Source organism: Nyctibius grandis, chromosome 8 (assembly GCF_013368605.1).
Source record: "Nyctibius grandis isolate bNycGra1 chromosome 8, bNycGra1.pri, whole genome shotgun sequence".
In the NCBI taxonomy this organism is placed as follows: Eukaryota; Metazoa; Chordata; class Aves; order Nyctibiiformes; family Nyctibiidae; genus Nyctibius; species Nyctibius grandis.
In genome coordinates this window covers 34,005,331-34,031,293 of record NC_090665.1, presented here as the reverse complement: position 1 = coordinate 34,031,293, position 25,963 = coordinate 34,005,331, and the positions used below count along the sequence as shown (strand labels likewise).

The window sequence follows — 25,963 nt, the reverse complement described above, 5'->3', positions numbered from 1 at the left end:
AGAAAGCCTTCATAATTTTTTCCATGCGTGGATTTATTCTGAAATCAGATATTTATGGGCAATCATAACAGTTTCTACAATAAGAAAGTTTAATACTTTAAATTACTTGGGAAGATTCCACACGTCCTTAAACACTTAATTTAGTATCCCTATTATTGCTCAAGATGAGTTTTCTTACACCACACAATAAAAACATTAATGTGTTTCTGCTTTTCCCTGTGCTGCAATGTACAGCTTCATGCACTGCAGTCTTCGTTCTCACAAGAACATGCTATGTGTGCGTCAACAGTGTCCTGCATATCCTCTGACTTCTGGTCGAACTTCATCTGTTTGTCCATCAAGCTGGTAGCTGAATCTGATGGGGAACAAGAAATGAAAAGTAAACAGTATACCTCAGAAGCAGTTTTGCAAGGTACGGCATTTACCATGCACTAGTCATTAATTACAGCAGGCTTGGCTGCTTCTCACTGGCTTACACATTTATATTTGTCTAAGTCACACAGAGATGTTCCAGGAAACCCACTTAATTAATAAGCCAGTTCTACCTTGAAAACTACTACTTCCACTTAGAATTTCATTACTAATGCATTTAGGAAAGGATATTATGGTCTTAAACGAAAAACAAACTTGGAAAACAGACATGAACCTATCAATCATCTATATAATCTATATCTACCTTATCTAATCTCTTACAATCTACAATATACCTATTAAAAAAGACATCCTCCTATATCACTGCACCTGTGTGCAGGAATCCCATCCACACCTGCCCTTCTATTGCCTAAATCAGCCCAGTGAAATAGGATCACACCCACAGGCAGCGATATGTAAAAATATACAAGGCAAGGATCCCTGTTTCAGGGTGCTGCACATCATCAGCTGTGGCTGGATCTTCACGGGCTGCAATACACAGTTTTTCAGCTGAATCACAATGTTGGCTGTGCTGTTACCCTGCCTTTACCCTGTTATCTCAAAGCACCATGAAGGGGAGTTCAGTTTAGATTTTAAATTCTGGTATAACGAAGAACATAGTAAAGTTACAACAGAAAAACATCTCTGTCACTAAAGGAAGTTTTACATATTAATTAAAACAGGGAGAGATCTTCAATCAATACCACAGTAAGTCCATCCCTACCTGTGGATATATGAGATTATTCCTATGTTTCAAGTGGAATAACTGAACCAAGGCACAATCTATTTAGACTTTTGTGCAGCTCCTATTCAGTGGGATTTCTGTTGACTTACCAGCTGGGAGACAGTGGAAACCAACAGTGACTGGAGTAGTCTTGGTGGCAGAGCATCCTTTCATGCAGCGCAGCACGGGCTCTGTGGAATAGCACTTGGACTCTACGCCCGCAAGCTGAACCGTCTTCTCAAGCTTCACAAATGAGCGTCGCAGTTTGCAGGCTGTAACACAACCGTTGGTGATAGTTTACGTGCTTATGTACAAAATCTTCAGATCTCCCCAGACTGATCCATCTGCCAATGTTGCCAATTCACAAACAAATTTGCTCTATGAAAACTATATTTTGATCGTAAGTAAAGCAGCATCCCTCACTGATAAACTTTTCAAATCACCTAATTAGATATGGAGCTATGGAAAGTTAATTTGAAATGCAACTGGTTTGTTTCTAGATTAGTATGTAGAAACATATTCTGATATACTTTCTGATAAACATTTTGCAAAGTAAACTGGCTCACAGAATAGCTGCAAACCCACACTGGAAAGCTTTGAATATTCAGCAGTGGAAAGAAAGGAAGGATTTCTGAACAAATATAAATAATCACTAAAGAATTACACTATTACCACTGTCATTCAGGCTCAAAATTGCTGCAGAGAGAGACCAAAAGTCATTGCTGACAGCCAGTAATATTGGTCTTGTTCTGGATTCCCAGTACAAGCAGCTACAAGTGTGTGAGAAGCTATATGGACCACAATTTATTCCTGTCTGTAAGCTTTATTCTCTAAAATTCCAGCCATTTCCACCATAAGTGAAATGGAAACACAACATGTGGTCACTACCAGCCATGGGAATATTGTTGTGCACATGCATGTGGACTCCATATCCATCTAAAGCAAGTTTGACGCCCAGTATTCTTTACTAAGACACAGCAGAATCATAGTTGCTGTACCAAGGAAGTCCTTCCCACCAGGACAAGTCTTCTTTAAAAAGGCAACATGCCTGTTCTCCTTGCAGCACTATGGTATGCTGTTGCATCATAACCTCAGCTGAGAGCACCAAGCACACCATAAGATTGTAATCTACTGAAACATTTAAAATACAGCTTTTTTATTTCAACCGTGTAATTAAGTCCCTGGAACTACTCATGCATGTGAATGCTTTGCTTGACAGGTTGCACTGGTTCAAAAATCAGGTGGTCAGCCAAGGTAAAATAATTACTAATCCCTGTCTGATTTTTTGATGGATCAAATACTGGCTGGAAAATGCTGTGGTGCTTAAATTAAAGCATTCCGTGTGAATTTATCCTCTTACATTTTTTTTCTAATCTTTGAAACACTTCGAAACTGGAACAAAGATTTTGTTTCAGCTTGGTTATTTAAGTTCAAATTACTTGCATTTTTTGGTTTAACTTGTAATTTCTTATTCCTTTCTAAACTGACAAATACTTTTTATACTTAATGTAACTTAATAATGAACCCTTTCAAAATGGTTATGGATTTTAAATTTTATAAATAAATTCTACATTTTCTACACAACTGTAGTAATACTATATTAAATTTATTAGAGCTTGCATACCTCCTGTACAAGGCTTTTCTTCCAAAATCCAAGAATGCCCAAAGCTCGCTGCATCTTTAGCTAGATATCCGTTGGGCATCCGATATTCCTGTTCACATTCTGCATCATATTTTCCACATATTCCACACATTTTCCCTGCCATCCATAAAGCAACTTGAATCTTTGAGAAAAAAAAAACAAAACTATTTCAAGTTTAAAAAAGTACCTATGGAGCAGATTTTTGCTATGTAGGTCCCTTCCAGTATAAGTTAATGCACAAACATTTAAAATCTCTTTGCTAATGATTCAAAAGGGTCTGGCAGTCAGATGCCAAACTCCCGTGTTGCTGCAGTGTCTTTAACTCTGTTACAGCCTTTAAAACCTACTGTGCCAGTCTAGCATGTTAAGTTGTTAGTAGTCTAGACTATTAATATGCTGAAGCTTTTGTCTGATGGATGTTTTCATAGTATAGGTGATAGATACAGTATGGTTTACCGATTTCTTACATTCTGGTTTCACATTGGTTTTAGTGCAGCCTTTAAAACATTTGTTCATCTTAAAAGAATGGTTGTGTTTTTGCTGATGTAAAGAATTGTATAGCCGCAAGAACAGTGGATGGGAGCTGAAAACTCATTTTTCTTGCAAATACACTGCTGGCTCAGTGTGTGAATGCTCACAGGCCCATTCCCCAACACACACCAGCACTGCAAGAATAAGGTATTTTTGTCAGTGAAGGGTTCTCACTTCTCCTGCTCATAAATAACGAGCAGGACTGTGCAATCCTGTAGTGTCATCTTCCCTTCTGGGTTTTTTGGGCCCGGCACAGATTTGGTTTTGCCACTGTATACTATTGCACTCATACATACAGATTTAAGGGAATCCTATTTCAAATAGGGAAATTTCTCAACACTCAAGCTTATGAAGAGGAAGAACTATACCCTAAATGTGTATCCATCAAAGTACAATTTATCAATGCCATAGGCTGGGGCAACAAGTACAAGCCCTTGGTTTTCACTGTGGATCCACAGAGAAGCACCTAGAAGAAAAAATAAAACAAAGCAAAATCAAACCCAAAGCAGACCCAACCTAGCTTCTTTAAGAAAGAAAAAAGCAACTGTTATGTTTCTAAAATGTTTTTTTCCTTGAAATTCCTCAATTGTTCTATTCAAGAAACAAACCATACAGCAAAACAATGTGGAAATGTGGATGTACATAAAATAGGTGTTTGTAAAAAGTTGGAAAACAACAATCACAGGTTTATTCATTTTTCTTTGCATTATTAACATATTCATATTTATTTCTAGAAATTACTACAGAGCTGTCTATAATATCTGTATAGTTGTGCCGATATACAAGGCCCTGACTACACTATAATGGAGTAAGGAAATACAAAGACCACCGCGACTGTCACTGGAGACATTTCTAGCGCAATTATCCCCTCCCAAGTGTGTAACGGATAGGACAGAGCTCAGCCCTAGCAGATGCTAAGCCCATTTCAGCAAGACTTAGCCTGATTCATATACTACTGCTCTACAGGCAAGAAACACCTGCACTGTATATTGCCCCTGACTGCATAGCACAGAATTAAGCAAGGTCCGCCTGTGTCCTTTCACAGAAAAAAACCCTATTCCTGCTTTGAGAGAAGCAAGCAGGCTATTATACCAGTTCTCCATATTTATTCCTAGCAGATTTCAGAATGCTAGCCAAATTTATGCCTACAAATCAAATTAGGATAAACACTGATATACAAATGTGGTGAATTTTAGAAAAGCTCTATTTCAAAAAGTTCTAATCAAGAAAGATTTTATAGTCTAACTAACACACTTCTCAAATTTGGAACTCCAGCAGGAGCTGCAGTAATGTATGAAAAGGAAGGATGTTTGTGTTAGTTTTATCTTGCTTAGTTGGGCCACTTCAAGAGTTTTACATTCTAATCAGTTTTTCTAAATGTTCGTACACAAGCGAGTAAAATACACGTTCTTAAATATTATCCTTACAACCAAAGGTAGAAATACTTATTGAACACAAACTGATGGAAACTCTTTGATAGATTTTGGTTTTGTCTTTCTTTCTTTTTCCTAAAATACACGTGAAAATGAAACAACAGATGCTGCATCACTTACCATCAGATACGTATGAAACGTTCATCATAGGGCTTTCAACCCCATCCACCAGCAGTTTCACCTGTCCATTCACAGGCTGCATATCAATGTCACTGTTAAGGAGAAGAGCGTTCACACCCTGTTTGTATCACATTCATACACATACAGTGACAAAGGCATTTTCCTGCTCAGTAAATATCACTGGTCGTAGCATAAGCTCATTTCAACTACTTAAATTACATCAGGGGCATTCTTGTCACCTAAGGTGCAGGATAATATCATCAGCATCACATTCAATACCATGGGAAGTAAATAACGGAAATGTTGAAATCCCACGGCCGCCAGCCATCGTGGTAAAGTTCAGATCTAAGCTCCTCTCATGTTAAATGTGGGCGATGTAGCCCCTCACGCTCCCAGCATCTGGCAGGAGTTACTTACTGACTGCCAAGCTTGACGTTTATTGCTTTCAAGTTCATAGCTTCGTCAGCATTCCTCATCATCACCAGGAACTTAAGGTCAGAGCTGCAATCCTGAGCCAAGACATGGTGGCAGTTTGCCGGCATTGTGTAGTTAAATCGAACTTCGTTAAAGGTTGTGATCTTGTTGTGGGAAACTGAGCAGCGAGCTGGTTAAAGAAAACACCAGTGAGCATTTGCTTTTCCATAAAAGAAAGTCATTAAATGGCAGATTTTATTTTTAGTGCTGTATTATTTTAGCTTTATATTTTTTTCCACTATGTGACATTTTTGTATGGATTACAGGGGCTTTTGGCTACTCAGCACTCATAAATTCTAAAAAAGGCATGAAAAATGTACTCCTCTATCTAACAAAAAATAATTGGCAGTAAGTTTAAATGTTATCAATTCAGATAATTAGTATCTTGATCCCTGAAATGCTGCTGATTTCTGTACTATATGCACAATAATCTGTCCCAGTTGAACCATCCTTGCATTATTACAGCACATTTCCTCATTAACTGGAGAGAAATAATCCCAGAAAAAAATCAGAAGGTGCTCAAGTAATTCAGGAGACTGAGGATGCCACGCTTCTGAACCCAGTTAGACCCTGACCTTTCAAATTCTCGAGCACTGCAGAGGGAGCTTCAGCAAAGACGTTCCATATGGGAGGCTGCAGCTCTGAAGCTGGTATCCTCGGACCTACAGGGAGTGACACGGGAAGCCTCATGCCTTTTCCATAGAGGATCATCTGGAAAGGAATCAAAAGCACATTCAAAATGCACTTGTGCCAGGTATTCACAGCAAACAGCTAAGATCAGCTTTTTCTCCTATTTGGAATTTGATTTCAATTTCTTTTACTTTGGTTGACAAAGACTTTAAGTGAACACCACTCATCTGACTCACTGTCCATGAGCTTTTTTCTTCTGCTTACAGTTTTCTCTCATGGTATGGGTCATCATTCAGATATTATTTGGGAGAGAATGAATTACTCCCCTTCAAAGGTGGTTAGGTGAACACTTACGAAGCTACTACAGATGGAAACGCATGTCATTATGAATACCCATGGCACTCTCTTTTTCCATGAACAAAATCACTCTATGATTATTCTTGGATGTAGTATAAAAAGGTTGAAAATAAACAAAAGCTGTTTTCATTATTTGCACCCAAACTGATGCTTACTTAAATTTTTCTTTCTCAGAATTGACCCACTATATTTAAAATGGCAGCAGTCTCACTTTTCTACTAGGAAAAAATAGGAGAGTGATAATAATATTTCATAATTACATCAGGAAGCTTGCAAACAACATCACATGTCCTTGGAGAAGTTAGAGCCACGATCACCCTGGCTTGTCGAGAAGGATTCTTGTCCATTTTTTCAGAGAACCCCAGCATAAATGCAGCCCCAGGGACAAACTTGTAAAACCTTCAAAAAAATCAAATCAGAAAGATCTGGTGAAATAGAGAAGCAAAAAGCAGCACACATTCCAAGTAAGCTGTCTCACATCTGTGTGTAAGTAGCATACAGAGACTTCAGGATCACTGGTTAGGTCCCCATGACTACTCTGCTTTACTGATCAAGTGTTCAGTGAAAGGAAGGATCTGTTCCTCAGTTTTTTTTAGGATGGCTACGATCTCCCACTCAGCTTTGATGTCTGAAGGCAGAACTCAGATCAGAGAATAAAATAATAGCTGGTACTTTAACTGCTAGAACCTCATGGATGATGCTGATTTTTCACAGTTGACCACTGTCATGAATGAGTGTCACTAAAGACTAAAAACTCACCATTCTGCTATGGATCTGATGCTTGAAGGAACTTTAGGCCACTCCAATTTCACTTGTACAGCAGGGTGGGCAGCAAACCGCCCAGTTACCAGCTCAGTCGAAATCTTGTAGTCCTGGCAATTCCGACCCCATTTCATGTAAGCCTACAATGGAGAGAGAAGTGGTCCATCTTTAAACGCATATGGTTTCCCTGTGATTCATACAGCTGTATATAACTATTTTTGAGGCTTACCGCTGCCTTGTGAGCATTGAGGACTGAAGCATCAGCACAGAGCTTCCACTTGCTTGAATCTGTGAGGTTTGACACGAATACCTGCATCCGGGGTCTGATGGAGTCAATATCAGCATATACCACGAGCTGGAGGCCTCCTATCTTCTTATCGTTACGAATGCCATGAAGAAAAACAGCTAATACTGGTGTTTTAACATCTCCCAGAAACTTAGGCTAAGAAGAAGCGGGGGGGAAAGTATACAAAGAATATCATTACAAAAGAGTTACCATGGAACATTTTAGATGCAAGATCTAGATGGATAAATGGAAAATAAGCAACTGAACTGCATATATATACCAGCATATGTACCACACATATATATATGCCTATAAACTCTCATGCATATGTCTTTAATGTGCATGTGCCTCTGCATGCACAGATGGATTTTATCACTGTATTTTATATGAGCCAAAATTTGTGCCATTTCCTGAGCTACAGCTGATACTGTGGAAATATTCATATCATTAGGATACAGTAATGACTATATGATTTGGGCTTCATTGTTAATACCCATATATTTGCCTGTGAATGAAAGAAAGTGGTTCAATTTGATTAACAACGTCAGCTGTCCATTGTACTCATCACTTATTCTTACAACAAGAACATCCTCTATCTAGTGTCCTCCTGTTTATCTGTCTCGTTGGTCTGTTGGCTTTCACCTCACACTTCAGCTGTAAGCTCTCTGGGGCAAGCAGGTTTTGTGTTTGCACAGCACCCTAGAACAAAACGTTGTCTTCAACATCGAGAATCTCCCTGCTTGGCAGCAGGGCCTTAAGCGTGCTATGATCTGCAATTCCTTCACTCCATCATTAGACTTCATCACTTGCCCCAGAGAGCAAGCCTGCATGCATCAGACTGGGTGGTGTGAGGAGCCAAGTGCTACACGTCACCTCTGGAGCATGCCTTCTGGCCTTCTCTTAGCCTTGGCCTCCACCACCAACGTCCTTGCACTGGCACTGCAGAACCTCAACTTCCCTCCTGGTTGCAGAGGTCACAAGATCAGTCTCTGCAGGCATCTTTTGGGTGGGACTGCCATGAGGGAAGGCTCATGGTGCAAGTAAGAAGGATCCTCACCTCACTGCAGAGGAAAGTGTGTATGGGAACTATGGTGTGTCTCACTCCTGATTGATACGTGAGACTTGAGAGGTATTTCTCTCTTTGCGTTACCTAGCTGTACAATTACTGCAAGTGCACAGCCACTCTGCCATTCTTCCAAGCTGTCAAAAACCCCTAAAAATGATGCAACTAACCCGGGAAGCAGCTCGAGATGAGGCATGACTGGATCTGGTAGAGGACAATGTGCTGCTAAGTCGGTCAGCTGGGAGTTTCCTTTTTGGGAACTGCAAGAAGAAAACACATCATGCTCAAGAGGGTAACTTAAAAGCACGCTCGAAGAAATTGCACTAGGCAGTGCTGCAGAATACTCTGTCATGGCACTTGGTGTTGGTAAACTTGAGTTCCAACCCTGAGCAGATCAATGACTTGCAATATGCCTTGTCCTGCTTAGTACATATGATCTAGCTCTGAAAAATCTTGTTTACCCAAATATATCTGACACCCCAGAAGAGACAAATAAGGAGCATGTCTAGATGAGAATTCCCTGTGTGAAAAAACAATGGACCAGAGAAAGTCAAAGTGAACCAGCCTCTCGATTCACTATGAAAGTCCAGAACTGATTGATTTTACTTCTGGAAGGGCCTAATCAATTGGAGGACACACTGAATGGACTAACTGGATGGAAAGGATCAACTGAATGGACACACACAGCTGAACTTTTTACTTTTTGAGGAACACTAATATCAAGTACACTGCTCCTGGCTGGCTCACGCTCTAGTAAGAATCTTCTGCTGACCTAAAGTACCATAAAATAAGGTATCCTCCCACATTTGTCAACATCGCTATCATGGTATCAACAGTGATTCCAACCAAAGAAACACACTGATCAAAGCCAGTCAAATGTCCCAAGCTCTTGATGGTAGGATCTTTGTTCCTCCAAATTGTGCATCCCCAGTCCCTTGTACTGCTTTGGTAGAGCTTTGCATCTGCTTTGCAGAGCCACAAATGGCATCATGTGCACAACACAAAGGAGAACATAGCTCTCTGTCTTTACACATGTCAGAAGAAGTGCCACAGTTGATTTGGTGTTCTAAATGTTATTAGTACTGTAATTTTCCTCAACAAAGACAACAAGTTGCCTTTAAGGTTTCCATTTGACTCATGACAGATTCCATGCTTAATTTACTGAGGAAAGAAAAACTCACCTCTTGTCTATGCGCTGATCTAAAGCGATACTGATAAATCTCATGATCTCCCTTTGAAAATGACAAAAACAAGAAAATAAGAAGTCTCAGAAGAAAGTAAATGCCCCAACTGCATTGAAATCTGAGTGCTGGGAATTAAGTAAGGATTTTACTAATTATCATTCATACATAGTTCTGTGTCTTGGTCACAAGCACATAATGCAAGACTTGAAGTAGTTTATATAAAGCATTAATGTTCCTACTGCAAAATTAAGACAGAAACATGCAATGTATATTGACAGAAAGTAGTAAATTGGCAAAAAAATTGTTCCCTGCCTATAACAAAAGTTTCAACAAACTTGTGGAAACTTTTGAGATGCTTCGAAGTAGACATCTGAGCCAATGATTGCAGGTGTGTGTGCAGAACAAATTTTGCAGTTTTATGTCACTAAAATTTACTGTGTCAGCTCATAATTTCCTGATTTATGATGCAAAGCCAGCTGCCATCAGGAATGTGATTCACGAACGTTAGCACCGTCAGTCAATTTACTGACAAAGTTACCCATATTTTGGAATGTGTGCTGCTGCTGCTGCCTTCCAGACGTCCTGAATGATGCCCGTGACTATGGTGACTCAGTGACTTGCTGCTGCTTCTGCTGCTGCTACTGCTGCTGTTCAGGTACCTTGAGTGATGCCCATGGCTATGGTGACTCAGTGACTTCCTGCTGCTGCTGCTGCTGCTCCTACTACTGCTACCTTTGCTACTGCTGCTACTCTTGCTGCTGCTTCTACTCCTTCTACTACTACTACTACTACTGCTACCTTTGCTGCTGCTGCTACTCTTGCTGCTGCTACTACTCCTTCTACTACTGCTACTGCTACCTTTGCTACTGCTGCTACTCTTGCTGCTGCTACTACTACTACTGCTGCTGCTACCTTTGCTGCTACTGCTGCTCTTGCTGCTGCTGCTCTTGCTACTTCTGCCATTACTGCTACTGCTGCTGCTCTTGCTGCTTGCTTTGTTTCTTGCTTGCTTTACTTTATCATTCTCGTCTTCATCCATGGCCTTTTTACGATCAGGAGAAGGAGCAGATGATGAGGAAGAGGAGGAAGCAGTTGAGGAGGCAGAAGAGGAGCTGGAGGGATTTTTTGTATTGGGGTCTGTTCCAAGCTCTGTTAGCATAGTGTTTCCTTTCTTAGAAGGTCGCTTCTTCTGGTGTCGTGTTTTATTTGCAACCTGCAAAAACAGTTCAAAGGGAAGTGCAAGAGAGGGCATACATCTGGTTCTGTATTTACAAAGTAAAACTTCTCTGGGTGTCAGACAAGCTGCTCATATCAGCCTTTCAAGGAACAACAACTTCCGTGCCTCACCCACTGCAGAAGCTGTGGAACTCTCTTAGATCCGATTCACACAGCTGAAATCTACCCCAGCATGGAGGACCAGCCCCAGCTGGACGTACCCCATAGGATCAGTCCCTTCAGATGTGGCACTGGCTGACAGGCCCAGCACTGGCACCTTTCAAACTAGCCCCATCCTTGCTTTTCCGTGCCAGCTTTCCACACTGAACTTCAAACCCTTGGCTTCATTTATGGGAAAATATTTCCCCCTCCCATGCTCAAAGTCTCTTACCTTGAACACATTTTCAATGCCTAGAATCTTCTTCAGTTTAGCTCGAATGTCCTCGTACAGAGATGACTCAGCCTCTTCCTCAGACTCCGAGTTTACCACACGAATTATTTTGGAAGCTGCTCTGGATCCTGCCTGAATCTCCAGCTGAATTTTGTCAATTTCAGCATCTGTTTGAACTACACACCAATTGCACACATTAGGTTATACTGCTTCAAATAGCACCGACAAACCTAAGACGACAAGGCTTGTGCTCAATATTGTACCTGGCATCAAGACTATTTTAGCTTCATGTTCGCCAACTAATCTGTGCAAATATGTATTTTTTAGGAAACTGGCATCTCGTGACCTTCTGGAAAAGCAGAGCTGACAACCCAGATGATGCAGTTTGATGCAAATGTCTCGTTTATGAGTTTTTCTTCCTGTGCCATGGAGAAGATCCTCTTGAGAACTATGTTTCCTTGGCATGCTGTCAGCTCCTTGCTGCATTGGAGATGAGTATGTGAATACCACTGGGAGCATATCATACGCAAGAGTAAAACTGCACACGTGTGCATCTCAGAGAGGGCAAATATTACTATATAAGCAAAAAGGAATAGGTTACCATTGTGAAACCTTCACTGGAAACTCTCTCTGATGGTTTGAAAGGTTCTTCCACAATATTTGATGAAGCATCTGCTGGGAGAATTGAGGTCCTCTTTTCAACACCTAGTTCTCCTATATTTCTTGATACAGCAAAAGCCTTTTGTCTGTTGAGATATGTGCAAAAAAATAGTGAATTATTCTGACCCCTTGTCTTTGGATTAAATGAAATACATCCCTGTCAGTATCATGTGACAGCACAGAGATATGTTGTTTGAACATAGGGATTGTATACACAACTATAAGTATAAACATTATTAAAGACAAATAAGGGTTCATGACAAACATCAGTTCCTTATATCACAGGAAGTTTTCAAAATCTGGATAAACAAATTTCCGAAACATAAAAGGCGTTAATTTAAAAATAAAAATGAAAAAATCTAAAAGACAATAAAATAATAAACAAATAAAAATTAAAACAAAAAAAATAATAAATCAATTAATATAAAAAGCAAACTTGTGAACAATTTAGGTATCTTTTGACTTTTAACTCCCCTATTTGTCTTCCTTGCTCTTTATCCCAAAGGTCCTGCTACACACTGAAAAGTCACTGTGCCTATCCAGAAACCTCTGTAGGAGGTCAGTGAATAGTGAACTTCGTAAGGTCTCAGCAACAGGAAGTATTCTAAAGTAACGCTGCTGTACCTTCCAACCACTATCTCAGTTTCCTCGCGGCACGGATTTGTTTCAATCATAATATTTTTCAGTTTCATGTCTATCTTGGCATCAAACTTCATCGGCACTCTTGTCAGGACCTTGCCTTGAATCTCAACAGCATGTTGAAAGTATTCTGTGTTGACACCCATTGTTGCGACTGTATGTAGGTACAAGCTGTAACAGAGTGAAGCGGTCAGATGTAAGAAAGGTGCTCTTTTTTAACATGTGGTGCTGCCTTTTCATAAAAAACCTCCATCATATGTAAAGCCTTAGAAACCTGCCATACCTTGGGTTTATGTCAGACCGAATCTGCATGGTGGATTCAAGCAACTGGGAAGGTCTAAAATCTCCAGTTAAAGGAGGGGTTATCTTTCCATCAACTGCAAACGACAGAAGGACTTTTTAAAATGGTAAAAGTGAAAGAAACAATTTGAATTTAAGCAAGAAATAGTTTTCAGGAAGATGTAATATTTTTGTTAATACAACAAATACAGCTGGATAACAAGACAGACTTTGGGGTATGTGAGATCTTTTATGAATCTGGAAAATACTGAAAATATACAGAGAGCTTGTTCTGTAGGCAAAGGTTCTGATGCAACATTGAAAATGGAAATAAAAATGTAGTAAGAAAATAGAGCTGACCCAAATTGAAAGTTTGTTAATTAGTGTAACAGTAATAGCTCAGAAATGCATGGAGCCAGAAGACAGAGTGTATGATGGGCAACCAGGCTAAACAACCCCTGCTCTTCAATCTTTCATCACATCAAGTGTGAACGTCTTTCTTGTACTGCGGACCCAAAACTGGACATTGTACTCCAGATGCAGCCTCAGACGTGCTAAATAGAGGGGGGAAATCATTTCCATGCTAGCTCTGCTCTTGCTGTTGCAGCCAGTGATGCAGTTGGCCCTCATCACCACAAGAGCACACTACTGAGTCACTAGACCAGCTTGTTCTCCAGGCCTGCCGGGCCCTTCTCTGCAGAGCTGCCTTCTGTCTGGGTCACACCCAGCCTACACACTTGCATGGGTTACTCCATCCCAGGTGAAGGACAGGTGGGTATTCAAAGGTGCTATGAAAACAAACTAGCAAACAAAAAGCCAAGAGCAGCCAAGAGTGGGCACATACAAGACATGTAAAAAGAGCACAAGTACCTGTACTTCACCCTTCATTCCTTATGTGGTGTCAGCAAAAAGAAGGGTCAGACAATTTTGCCTAAATTAAAAGTCTGCTGCACAAAAAACAGCATGATCACTGATTTAACTTCTTGATAAGTATTCATACTTACTTGAGTATTCATTCTGTTAAAACAGAACTCTGTCTCTTTTCACAAGCCCTCTTCTCTTTCTGGCTTCTCTAATGTTACTGGTAGTTCCCTGTTGATTGTCTTCCACTTTCTTCTCTGTTTAAATCACTGTTGAATCCTGCTTAGCTTGTGTGTGCATCTCTCAGAAGCCACCCCTCTGCCCATGTCTGCAGTCATTTCCCCATGCAGGTCTTATTTCTTCTGGCCTTGAATGCTATGTCTTTTCTCTCTCTGGTTTCCCAGATTCTCACCTCACCTCCACTGTCTTCAATTAATTCAAAGATGAGGCAGAAATCAGCTGTGTCCAGCTTCTCTTCAAGCATTTTCATTACCTCCCCTCCACTACAAAAATTAGTTCTGTTTTTCACTTTCTGTTTTTCCACCTCTTTCTCCAACCCCTCTTAGCCTGTCCCTCTCATCCCCTGCTCAGAGCTCGCACAGCTGATTGTGTCCTTCCCAACTCACCGTTGAGTGCCACACGTGCCAGAGCAGTCGTGTATGACCCGTACTCCAGCGGCAGACCAGTGCAGGTAGGAACGATGTATTGCAGCTCTGCCAGCCACACCGGCTGTGTCCATTGTCCTGCAATGCCATTGCGGATTTGGCTGACAATTCTCTTCATCACTGTGTTCCTGTCAGCAGGCTCTAGCACAGTCTGCAGTAAAACAGAGATCCAAGAGGTTAGGATATAAAAGTACAATGGTGTCAAATCTTGCAAAGAAAAGTAGGAGTCCCTGGTACCTTCATGGCCTGAACCAGGACTTCCTTATTGACATTGAAGTAGATCAGCTCTTGGCCATGTAGTTTCAAGTAGGCTGACATCAAGGGGGTTTCTGTTGGCAGCTCCTTCCATCCCAGCAGCTAGGGAACAGATAAAGAAACAAGCAAAGCTCCTTAATGCATCACTTTGCAAATGGTAATTCAGCAAAGTGACCAAACCCATCGCTGACCAAGCTGCAACTTTCCATTGCTGCTTGCGTTTCTTTGCTGCTTTGTAAATAGCACAGCGTCACTAATTCAGACTTACTCCCTGTCATTAAGATCCTCACGAATAGCCTCCTGTCCAGTGTTTTGTATTCCGATGCACATTTACACGGAGGGTCTGGGCCATTAGTACCACTAAACCCACTTTGAAAGCACAGCAACAAATCATATTTTCTCTTGAAGACAAAGGTATATTCTTGGAAACTAAGGGAGGTAGGTGAAGAGAGGGAGGAGGAAGCCTGACAGGCATGAGACACACACCGTGCTGCCATGCTCGCGTCCCCCCTCTCCTCCTGTGGCGGGGAGGAGGCAGGGCCAGAGCGAGAATTTGCAGAAGCTATTGCCACCATTGCAGGGGTAATGTCCCCTGCAGTCCCACTGCAGATCTCTCTTTCACAAAATACTCGAGCTGACTGCTAGGTGGGTAGTTTACCTTCTGAGACAGGGCTTAACTAGTACAAGAAGCCTCACTAAATACCCCTTCATATAACCCATACATTGCATTACTGAAAATACCTACAGCTTTTCCAAGCTCCTTTATCTTTTTGTACGTGGGATATTCAGCAAACGGGATGTTTCGTTTCATGATGACGTCTGTGAGGCCTTCCACACGGACACCAGCCTACCAAAACAGCATGAGAAGGAGCAGTCTGAAACATACTTAAAGAGATGAAACTTTGTGGTCAATTTTGATTTTAATTTGCTTTATTATTGATTTAGGTAAATATTTACCTCCACCAAATCAGCCACTGACCCTGCAGAATATGCCATGAGCTTGGAAATTATTGCTGATGGGAACATCGTTCCTGGGCTGTTCATAACAAAGACATCTCCAGCAACACCAACTTTATAGTTATCTATGGCAGAAGTAAACAAAAGACACATCTTTTTTCTAACTATTCTGCTTATCATTCAAGATCATATTTCTGCAGCTTTTTCCATTGCCAGCTCTAAGATATATCATTACATAAATTTTAACTGTTTAGGCCTGAATTAATAAATGGGTACTCATGCACTTTTAAATATGTGACTGTCACATTTAATTCAATTTCTTATTGAAACACAGAATGCCGTATTTCTCCAAAGGACTTAATGTCTCTTAAGAATGGATTCCTGAAGTGAAAGTTTCCTGGTCACTGAAACACTTTTACTCACCAAAGTAACCGCCGATATGCATGACCTTGCTATACCGATAGTTCAGCCTGTCCAATTTGGAGGCCAGCAGCTTAAGGGCAATATTGCAAGCCGAAGATCTAAACAAAATGAGAAAGGTAATAATATCCAGAAATAAACTGCACCCCATCAGAATATAAACTGAATTCAGTTTGTCAGCAGATGCAGTGCTCGCTAACAAGAACGTAACAGAACTTATTATTTGCAGAAGATCACCCACTTCGTTCCTGTCTCTACTTACATGTTGTACATGTACGGCAATGTGCTCTTCGACAAAGCCTTCATGTGGGAATACACGAAACTGGCCACTTGCAAATTGCTCTCCTTCATTGCCACATTAGCAATCACTGTTATTAAAGGAAGGGCAGGTCTTGTCTCAAAGATAACAGCACAAGCCATCATTCGCACTTCGGGGGGAAGCGACTGGTCCGCAAGGATCTGAATGAGATATCCCTGCACCTGCAGAGAGAAAACAGTGTCAGGGATTATCAATAATCAAGACTTTTTTTGCAGACTGGATCCACACATAACCCATAAGAAACATGGGAGAGGGGGTCATTGTCCCCGCAGAAAGGTTTCCTCTTTTTTTTTTTTACTGCGTGGTTCCACATTGTTTTATTAAGACAAGTGAAGGGGCCATGGAGGAACAGCCCCATGGAGAACAGCAGCCACTGAATCTGAAATAAACATCCATGCATCAAGTATTGGGTCAGCCCACCACAATCAAAAAGACATCAGCATAGCTTTTTGCGTTACTGACATTCAAAGATTGGTGAATAACTTCAGAAGAAACAATGGGAAATACTAAGATAGATACATTCTTTGGAGTAACCCCACTGACTCGGTGAGCATGCTTCACTGTTTTAGACCACTTTTAAAAGGGGAGCTTCAGCAGCTCACCAAAGACAGTCTGAGTGGATGCTGTCTCATATAGCTCCTATATCTAAACCATCTGAAAGGCAGGAGTCTTGCCTACACTCATCACGCCAGCAACCTCAGCAGGAGGTCAGCGGTGACTCAGCCAATCTTAAGGGAAGGGTCTAAAAGAGGCAGAGCAATGTCAACGTTTTGCCTGGGAGGCCAATAGAAAGTGTGTGTCTCTCTCTCTCCTCTTGACTATCGAGGCAGATTAAAATATGTGTCTGCCTTTTAGGTGGCTAAATTTCCACCATACATAAGTAACACAGGACTTAATTGGTTATGATAGATGGCTAAAGAAACACTGCTGATATCCTTCTGGAAGCTTCCTACTGACTAACTATTATTACAGCTTAGCAGAAAACATCAGCTGAAATATAAAATTGTATTGTATTGCTCTTAAAAATAATCCTTTTTTTTAAACATGCTGAATCCACAGACATGATACCATTCAATTCATTACTCTCCTACAGTATGTACTCTCTAATTCACTGAAGTAAAGAAATCTCTGACAGATCATACTTACTGTCTTGGGGTCCTTCCAAGCTATTTTTCTCAAGGCCATTATGGCATCAATCTGAATGTGGATGGGGATATCAGAAGCACTGGATGAAGATATGGGAAGGAACTTCAGGATGCGCTTGATGCTGCCTGGTTCTCCCATGTTACCAATGCACTTCAGAGCTAATTTCATTTTGTCTTCACGGCCCCTGCTGATCGCTTCGTCTGCCAGGTCATGGATGGGCTATAAGCAAAGCACAGTTCAGTCTTTTCTTCCTAATGTATAGATTGCCCACAGTGTTCCCCTTACCCACTGAAAACCCTATCGCAATAAACCAACTGGTTTTAATAAAATTACTCAGTATTGGCTTCTCTCAGGATTTTACCTTACAATGTGAAAATGGTGTTTTCAATGATGAAGCAAATATCTACATTAATAAAATTATTCATTGCCTTTGTTCTGAAGGATACCAATGAAATGTGGTTTTTTAAGTCCAATTGCCATTTTTATATTGTAACTTAAAAGATTTAAGCTAATGTAATGAACACTACCAAGCTATTAAGAACAACATGAGAAAAAGCTGCCCACCTGAAGAGCTTCTTTAGGACAAGCTGAGGTCTGAGAACAGTATCTATTGACCACAGAACTGTACCCCAAGCAGGCAACTTGCTGAAGCATGGGACTTTTCTGAATTCGAGAACTAGTCATTAAATCCTGTGGGGGCAAAAAAGGGAAAAAATTAATTTGGTATTTAATACAGTGCTTGACATAGCTTTCAGAGCAGGAAAATCATCAGAGCTTATCTGAGGGGAGCAGTTTCAGAATGATTATTGTTCACATCCAAACAAATTAAATGAGTTTGTAGACATTTTATTTGCAAGCTTCACTTAGGAGCTTAATTCCTCACTAGTGTCAATATAAATAAGCATATATATAAGTTTACATAGCACCGTTTTGATTTTCCTCAACTGAGCGTAACACTGAAAATACAAAGATTATGGGAAAACATCTATAAATGGAATATCGTTAGAACAATGTCCAACTCAATTATATTAATGGTGCATTCTCACATCATATCCTTTTTTCCTATTTGAGAAAAAGAATATTGACTAGAGATGGGAAAAGTCCTGTTTGGAATAAATTATTCATTATAATGTCAAAATATTTGATGTTTGCACTAATACTTTCATTTGCAGCACGTTCTGGCTTATAGGAATAGTTTGCAATTAAAAGAGCTATTCAAGTGACATAACACACAAATCACCATTTGTTTCAGAAGCAAGAGATTGAAGTGGACAAAGTTTTGTCTGTAGGAGGCATGACATGTGATACCAGCAAGCTAAAATGGGAATTACTCTCAGAAGCTGTTATGGGAGAATGGCTTTTATGTCCATGTAGCAAAAAGAAGACACAGGACTATGCCTCCTCTCATGTATGTAGTGCCAAAAGAAATTCACGGTTCAACATTTCTACAAAATTAGTATACATGAGAGGAGAATCCAGTCTCTAATGTACTTTATAATCAATTGTCGTTCCTTTTGTTATCAGATAGGAAAGATTCACATGGATTTACTCACTGCTGCCATTGGAACAGTGTGTTCATCAGCTTTCATTAAATGGAGAGCAAAAGAAACACTTAGAAGAGTCTGAAGGTAGTTCAGGTCATCATTGCGAATTCTGGTCTTAATGAATTTCAGTGCTTCTGTGGTGCCTGTCGCAGAAACTGCACTCAGCAGCCACCGCCTGCAAGCAGGTTAAAAAGGAATCCTTATTTTTAGCTCTCAATTCTCAAAAAATGGAAAAGTTTCTTATAAGCTGATACAATGAAACACCTGTAGCGGGGTTTGTCTGAATATTGTCTCCAGATGGACTCAAGAGTGTCAGCGCCTGCTATCCGGCAGAGCTGGACGAGCTCCAGGAATCTGTATGGAACATCGTCGTGGAAATCTTGTTGGTTATTCAGGACTATGTGTTGCAGTGTTTCTACTATCTGTTACAAAACACAAGAGAGAGAGGGCATACACAATTAAATCCTTTGGAATTTATGATCTTTACTCTTTTATTAATTTTTTTATTAATTTATAGGAAAGCAATTTAAAGACCTAAAAATACTATACCCGTTGCTCGGGGTTTTTAGTCTTGATCAGCTGTAGTGGCATCTGTGGCAATGCTGATGGGAACTGGTAACGAAGGCTTCCATAGCTCTGCATGGACATGTCCGGGGTGCTCCCCCGTTCGCTTCTTACCTCAAGCAACGTGAGTTGTTGTCTGTCAAGAGACAAGTGTCATGGGAGGAATGAATTAGCTCTCTTCCTCCGTCTGCCTTGGCCGTTTGTTGGTTCAGTGATACTGTGATGGTATCAGTTTTACTCTTTAATAGTTTTTCTTACCACAGCAAAATCTACCACAGTTTGCTAATGGATAATGCCTTCTAACCGGAATAAAATAGCATGAGAGTTATCTGCAATGAAATCGTTTCTGAGGAGGAGCTAAACTGCTGTCTTCTCAATGAGAGCTACAGACTCAGTGTAACCAATAATCTTATTTCTACTTGCACCATCTTCCTCCTGACACTATAAATTAGCCCTTTTTCAGGAAAAACAGAGGAGTAAAGTTCCATTCTTACGGTATAAGTGAGCAAAAGAGCTTTTCTCCTTTTCTTCCATGTAATTGTAGTGCTAAATTCACCAGTGTACACGTAAAGAATGGTTCACTGAATTTTTAGAAATGTGGAAACCCCAAGTGTGAGTACTCACAGCTTTACCCCACTGCTGTAGAGGTCGATTCTCATTTCACTTCAACTGGGGGTGAAAGGGACTACCAGGATCTATAATTATTCTCACTTTGTGAAGGAAGCCCATGTCCCACCTACCTTGCTTCCATGACAGCAACACCGGTAGGTTCACTGAGTGGTGAGATCTGATACACCTGCTGCGACACCACTTCTGTGATCAGAGTACCACTGTCTGACTGCTTCAGTTTGTAGGAGAAAGCTGCAGTCCCTTTTATGAGCCTTTCTTTCTGGAGGAGGACAGAGAGACCCAAAAAGTGACTGGGAACAGCATGGGCACGCTTCTAATTAGGAAAATCTTTCCATGTCTCACGTACCATCATGTCGACAGGACAAGGATAGACGTAAGCCATTCCAACACTCTTCATCACCTTTTCCTGGCAATTATTTTGGTCTACGGTTTTTGTAACAGAGACTCGGCCATTCTTCCTGTCTTCCTGGATGACGTACCTTGTATGGCAAACACCTCCAATCCCAGCCTGGCAGATCAATAGAGATAATGAAACTTCCCAATTTCATCAGGATTTCACTGCATGAGAAGTTTTACTGAACAAAGATTCTGAAGAAGCAGTAGGAGGGTAAGGACCTACTGAACAGTCTTAATTATGTTTTGAAACCTGTTACCAGTATACACAATTAATCCTATTGAACTAAAAATTAAGTATGTGAACAATACTCAAGTCAGGGGATGGAGTTTTAAAAAGTAATCAATTAATTAGTATCAACAATGAACAACAGAATGGATCAAGTAGCTGCACCAGGGAAGCCATAGAATGAATACATTCATAGCTAATAATTCTTTTTTCTTTAAAGGATTGCATGTTAAATCTTAAAGACAGACATCTTAAAAAAATCCAGCAGAGATAGTTCATTCAACACATACGCACACGCTTTCTTCTATATGAATGAAAATTGACTTTTTGTGATGATGAATGTTTGAAAATAGATGCAAATAAACAGAAACTTGAAGGAAGAGCACCTAAAGAGGACACATCCTTTCAGTAAAGTAGTTCTAGAATGGAAAAAACAAACCTCTTGCAATTCATACACATTCTGTGACTTTTTAATGGTTATCTGCATCATGTTCAGTATTCCTCTCACTATGTTAATACAAATATCAGGGCAGTCTTCTGGGCCATAAATGTTTCCAATCCGTCCACTGTTGTATTCAAACTTGAAGGGCCGGGTAAAACACGAAGAAACTATCTGGGTGATTTTGGAAGATCGAGTAAATGAGTCCCTGGGCCAGATGCCATTGTATTCCTCGAACTGTGGAGAGCGGATCTGGGAGGAAATTAAGAAAAAATACTTATGTGAATAAAATTACTTTGCTACTAAATATGCAAACAGATTGGAAGAAATTAACATAATCACTAGTTCAATATGCTTTCCTTCCAAATGCAGGCTTAGAAATTCATACAGCAGTTTATTCTTTTGTCTCTTGCTTACACTATTGTAAACTCAGTATAAACCCTGTGGGCTCAGCAGTATTATTTTATCTTACAGAAGCAGTTAACATACCGCTATTATGTCCCAGGAATATTTTAAACATTTTACTTGCATTAACTCTATGGGGAGAAAGGCTAATTCAAAAAGTAATTGAGAAAAATCAAATAAAATTCTCTCTATTTTTTCAGCCTTAAAATAAATATTCTTCTTTAGGTGAAATTTAGCATTTAAAAAGTTTATATCATTCTAAATGTCAAAAAATACAGTTTTAGAATGTTTCATTTTAACTCATCCACTTCCAAAGTTTTTTTTTTTACTAAACTAGTTGCTAAATTTGATGCTATATTTGTGAATTGCTTAAATCAACCCATTTTTTTAAATAATGAACAATGTATTTATAAACTTTTTTTCCCCCATACCGAGACACAATGTAAATCAGAAGCAATTTCAGTAACTTTGGCAAAGTTACTGCCAGTTTAGGTCCCTCCAAGCACAGCCTGGTGCACGCCATATAAGAACTTCAGGATAAAGACTACAGTGAGAAATGCAACCCCTAGCCCATCATTTTGACATCTTGCCCTCATCAATGAAAGAAGATCTACAGCTCGACTACAACCAGTAAGATCTTTGTCACTGAACTCTGTGCCCCAAAAGAAGCTCTAATTTGAAACTAAATTAAAGACAAATAAAAGTATTTTTCTGGAACATATTTATTTCAGATGTGTCAGATTCTATCTCTATGGATGTCGGCAGAGGCATGACTTCACACGTACAGATCTTTTACTGCATTATCCAAACACTAAATATTATTACATGCTCGTTTTTGATGCCTTTTTTTTAATCGTTCTTTTATCATTTATCACTTTTTATCTTTAGCTTTTATCACTTTTTAAAGTCTACATTCAATAATCACCTGCATGACAATGATTTTACATACCCAAGTCCTGGCTTCCCCCAGAAGTTGGAAATGTGTATTGAAAATAGAATAAAATCTTAAAATCAGAGCAGGCTTGAGCACCTTGAGTTAGAAGTAAACACTTTCTAACAGAACCCCTGATTTTGGCACCTCTATTTCTGGTACAAATTCTTGAGGAACACCTGCTATGAACAATTTCCACAATTTCCACAACAACCACCCCTGAGTGACTGGATGCCAAATCACTCATCACTTCTAAAACTTCAGCTTGCAGATCATTCTCTGACATCTACAGCGCTGAGTCTCCAGTTTTGTTTCCTGAACCACAGACTAGCCAGATGCAATTATATAACTGTGATTTATAGTTCACTACTATCTTGTACGTCTGGAAGAAGGCACAGTACCTTGAGGAGGTAAGCGTTCTCTGACAGCCCACTGATCTCTAGTTTGCTGCTCAAGCGCACACCAGCTTTGGCTAAATTCTTTTCTTGAAGCCCATTCAACACCCAGCCTTCATAGCTGTACAGGTGGCTCTTTCTGCTACTGAATCCAGGGTCTGGGGAATAACAGCCATTTTCACAACATTATAAGCATGTTCTAATAAACAGGCATCATAGCAAAGTCACCAAAAGGAGGTTATAGAATGAAATTTACTCACCAATGTCAAACTTCTGGCTACCTGAAAAAAGAGATGGAAAACCAGATGAGTAACATTCAGTCTAGATCCAATTGTTTTCTCTGAACTTAAGGAAATTTTGGGAAAGAGAGATGAAGAAGAGATATGTAGGCTTACCTACAAGGGTGAGCGCTAGCGCGAGTACGATTCCCCTCATAGTGAAGGTGAATGGGGCTCTGCCGGACATGATGAGACTTTTATGGAAGGAAGCTCAGGAACACGTGGCTGTGTTCTGCTGAATTCTCAAGTTTTTTATCAGTTTATGTCAACACTTCCCTTTTTGTAATCATACTTTCTCTTCAGATGGAATAAAGGAAATCAAGTCATACCTTGGCATCCCACTGATTTTCTCATATAAGCCCTTCGCTGGATTGTTTAAAAGTTTCTACTTATCCTAGTAAAACATGTTTACTAGGCCATTTACAATAAATTTACAATAAACACATTACTTAATTTCATAGATTGTGTCATGGCTGGCTGCTGGTATTTGGTCCTGCCATGGATTAGGTTGGTTTTGCCCAGGTTATGTTGACCTGGCATCTGACCCAAACTGTTATCTAACCGATAGCGGCCCAGTTAACAAAGTAGAGTCAGTGTCACACACATTAACAGTGTTCCTTCTCTTCCCTCAGCACTGGTTTACGGCTACCCCTGTAAACAGGAGATGAGGACAGATAAACCTTGCTCTTCTTATATTCATATGTCCATCAAAGCACATTTAACATCCTGCTGAAAACCTGTATATATGGAAAATATATATTTATTTAAATAAATCAGAGGATCAGTGTGTTCTTTCAGCTCCGGTCACACTGACCAGGAATATTTTTTAAATGAACAAAGATTTCATAAGCAATCTGTAAATATTTTATCTTCCAAGGTAAATGACAGCTAAATGTGAACAATTAAAACCCACAGAGACCCTCAGCAGCAAAGCAGGGGGAATGGGAGTGCAGGTCAGATAGAACTTTTGTATTTCCTAAGGAGCCAAATACAATACACAGCCAAGTACCTGAACTGATGTAGGCTTGCAGCCAGCTTCAACACTGATTTACCTCGATAGCCAGGAACACGTTCACACAAGTGGTCTGTTCTAGAAATGTCAGGGGCATGGAGGCAAGCGTAGATGCACAAAACATGCTCACCCTTTTTGAGCATGGTAACAGGCTGATAATCACAAAAAGGGGGCAATGAGTTCTGGTCAATCTCCCCCCAAATTACCCAGTCTTCCAAAGCGAGCTGGGTGGCAACTGGATCAACAAAAAAAGGCAAGAAAAATGCACAGAGGCTTCTAACTTGGAGGGTATTTCTGGAGGGGTAACTTCAGGCAATGCAATAAACCATGGGCTTTAAGCCACACCAAGAAAAGTTAATCCGCTTCTAGTTCAACATCTACGACATACTGGTTATTCAGTCACTTTATTTCTGCTCTCACAATACCTATGGTTATAAGATTGACCACAGAGCTGTGATTTGTTGCAAACAGTATTTTAATGACCACAATGAACATTTATTTTCTATCCCAGCAGTTTCTACAGTCTTCCACTAGCAACTGCTCTTCCTGCGTTGTCAGTCCCACAAGTCTTGACATTTTCAAACAGAATTCATCTGGGCTGTAAATCCACCTGGAGCTGTGCAACCTCTATTTTGGTAACTGCCATGCAGCTCACTGCAGAAGACTACATTATGGGGGGACACCAGCAAGAAATGTCTCCTTTTTCATGACTGTTAATCTATCATTATGTTCAAGGGAACAAGCATGTTTTGTGCCTCAGGTGACAAACTTTCCACTATGATGTTGGCAAGCTCTTCCATACAATTACAATTAATTTTTTATTACTGAACATTTATTTAAAAGAAGCTTACCTGTTATGCATTCCAGTTAGTTGTACATCTTGTACAACTCAAAACTTGAATAAAGGAACATGAATACTGCATCATTGTGAAAACTACAACACAATGTGTACCATGGGATTCTGTATTTTAAGTTCTTTTTTAATTACAGTGCAACTTTGCTGGGCATAGCAAACATTAGAGGTCGGATATATTGTCTGAAAGCAATATATAAATAAATCCAATAATTTGAACATTTCTTTGGTGATCAGTTTTTGAATCCAACTATATCAACCTTTCATATCTTGTCATCTACTTCTCTTGCAAATTAGATGTGGCGGTGGAAGGGAAGAAAGTGAAAGCAAGATGTGTTGCACATCTTCACACACAAAAGCTTTGTGGTAACTGCAAATTGAAAAAAAGAAAAAAGAAGGAAAAAAAAGCAGCACAAGTAGTAGCTAATTCAACATACACAGCATTGCCATTGCCCCGTAAATACTTCTGTTTTCCTTTAAAGAATAACCTGTTTAAATTGATGTTATCTTGGGGATTTATTAGTTACCTTGGCCCATTTGAAGTGTACATCCCTGAGAAAAAGCTAGGATATGGTCTGATTTTTTTCATACACATGGAAATGTTTTTGTCCTGCTGCAATAGGAATAGAGCAAGTCTGCAGAAGCTGTTTTGTACGGAGCAAGTTTTAATTCTTCATTTATTATTTTTTGCTATAGAGCCTGTTTTGCAAAAGCTCCATTGTATCATGCTCCACCAGTGGGAATGAAAGGGAAAAAAATTAACAGCTGTAATCTAATCCTAGAAAGTAAATTCTCATACCTAATCAGACTAATATTGATGGTAAAAGCACTCATCACGTAGACTCAAAAAGAAGCAATGCATATCA

General features: G+C 39.9%; 1 protein-coding gene across 1 annotated transcript; it reads right to left on the bottom strand.

Moving 5' to 3' along the window:
* Nucleotides 1-236: 236 nt before the first annotated feature.
* LOC137666416 (vitellogenin-2-like) lies at nucleotides 237-23,419 on the bottom strand. Its single transcript, XM_068406406.1, has 35 exons — nucleotides 23,350-23,419; nucleotides 23,215-23,235; nucleotides 22,961-23,112; nucleotides 21,224-21,475; nucleotides 20,509-20,670; nucleotides 20,273-20,421; nucleotides 19,518-19,668; nucleotides 19,233-19,390; nucleotides 18,978-19,143; nucleotides 17,989-18,114; nucleotides 17,425-17,643; nucleotides 16,222-16,439; nucleotides 15,963-16,060; nucleotides 15,540-15,664; nucleotides 15,328-15,429; nucleotides 14,565-14,684; nucleotides 14,289-14,478; nucleotides 12,806-12,899; nucleotides 12,508-12,693; nucleotides 11,825-11,969; nucleotides 11,487-11,703; nucleotides 11,224-11,399; nucleotides 10,156-10,830; nucleotides 9,615-9,665; nucleotides 8,604-8,693; nucleotides 7,314-7,526; nucleotides 7,082-7,224; nucleotides 6,583-6,721; nucleotides 5,911-6,046; nucleotides 5,279-5,465; nucleotides 4,862-4,953; nucleotides 3,677-3,774; nucleotides 2,760-2,919; nucleotides 1,246-1,407; nucleotides 237-355 (listed from the first exon to the last, which is right to left on the bottom strand). The coding sequence occupies exons 1-35, from the start codon at nucleotides 23,417-23,419 to the stop codon at nucleotides 237-239; spliced, it is 5,562 nt and encodes a 1,853-aa protein (XP_068262507.1).
* Nucleotides 23,420-25,963: the final 2,544 nt, after the last annotated feature.

Excerpts from the sequence above, each read along its gene's own strand:
- LOC137666416 (XM_068406406.1), bottom strand. The coding sequence starts at position 23,419 with ATGTCCGGCAGAGCCCCATTCACCTTCACTATGAGGGGAATCGTACTC. Across the intron at positions 19,669-20,272 it reads GTTGCTGTCATGGAAGCAAG|ACAACAACTCACGTTGCTTG; the intron begins GTAGGTGGGACA and ends GTCTCTTGACAG. Across the intron at positions 11,704-11,824 it reads CCAGTGAAGGTTTCACAATG|CAAGGAGCTGACAGCATGCC; the intron begins GTAACCTATTCC and ends TCTCCAATGCAG.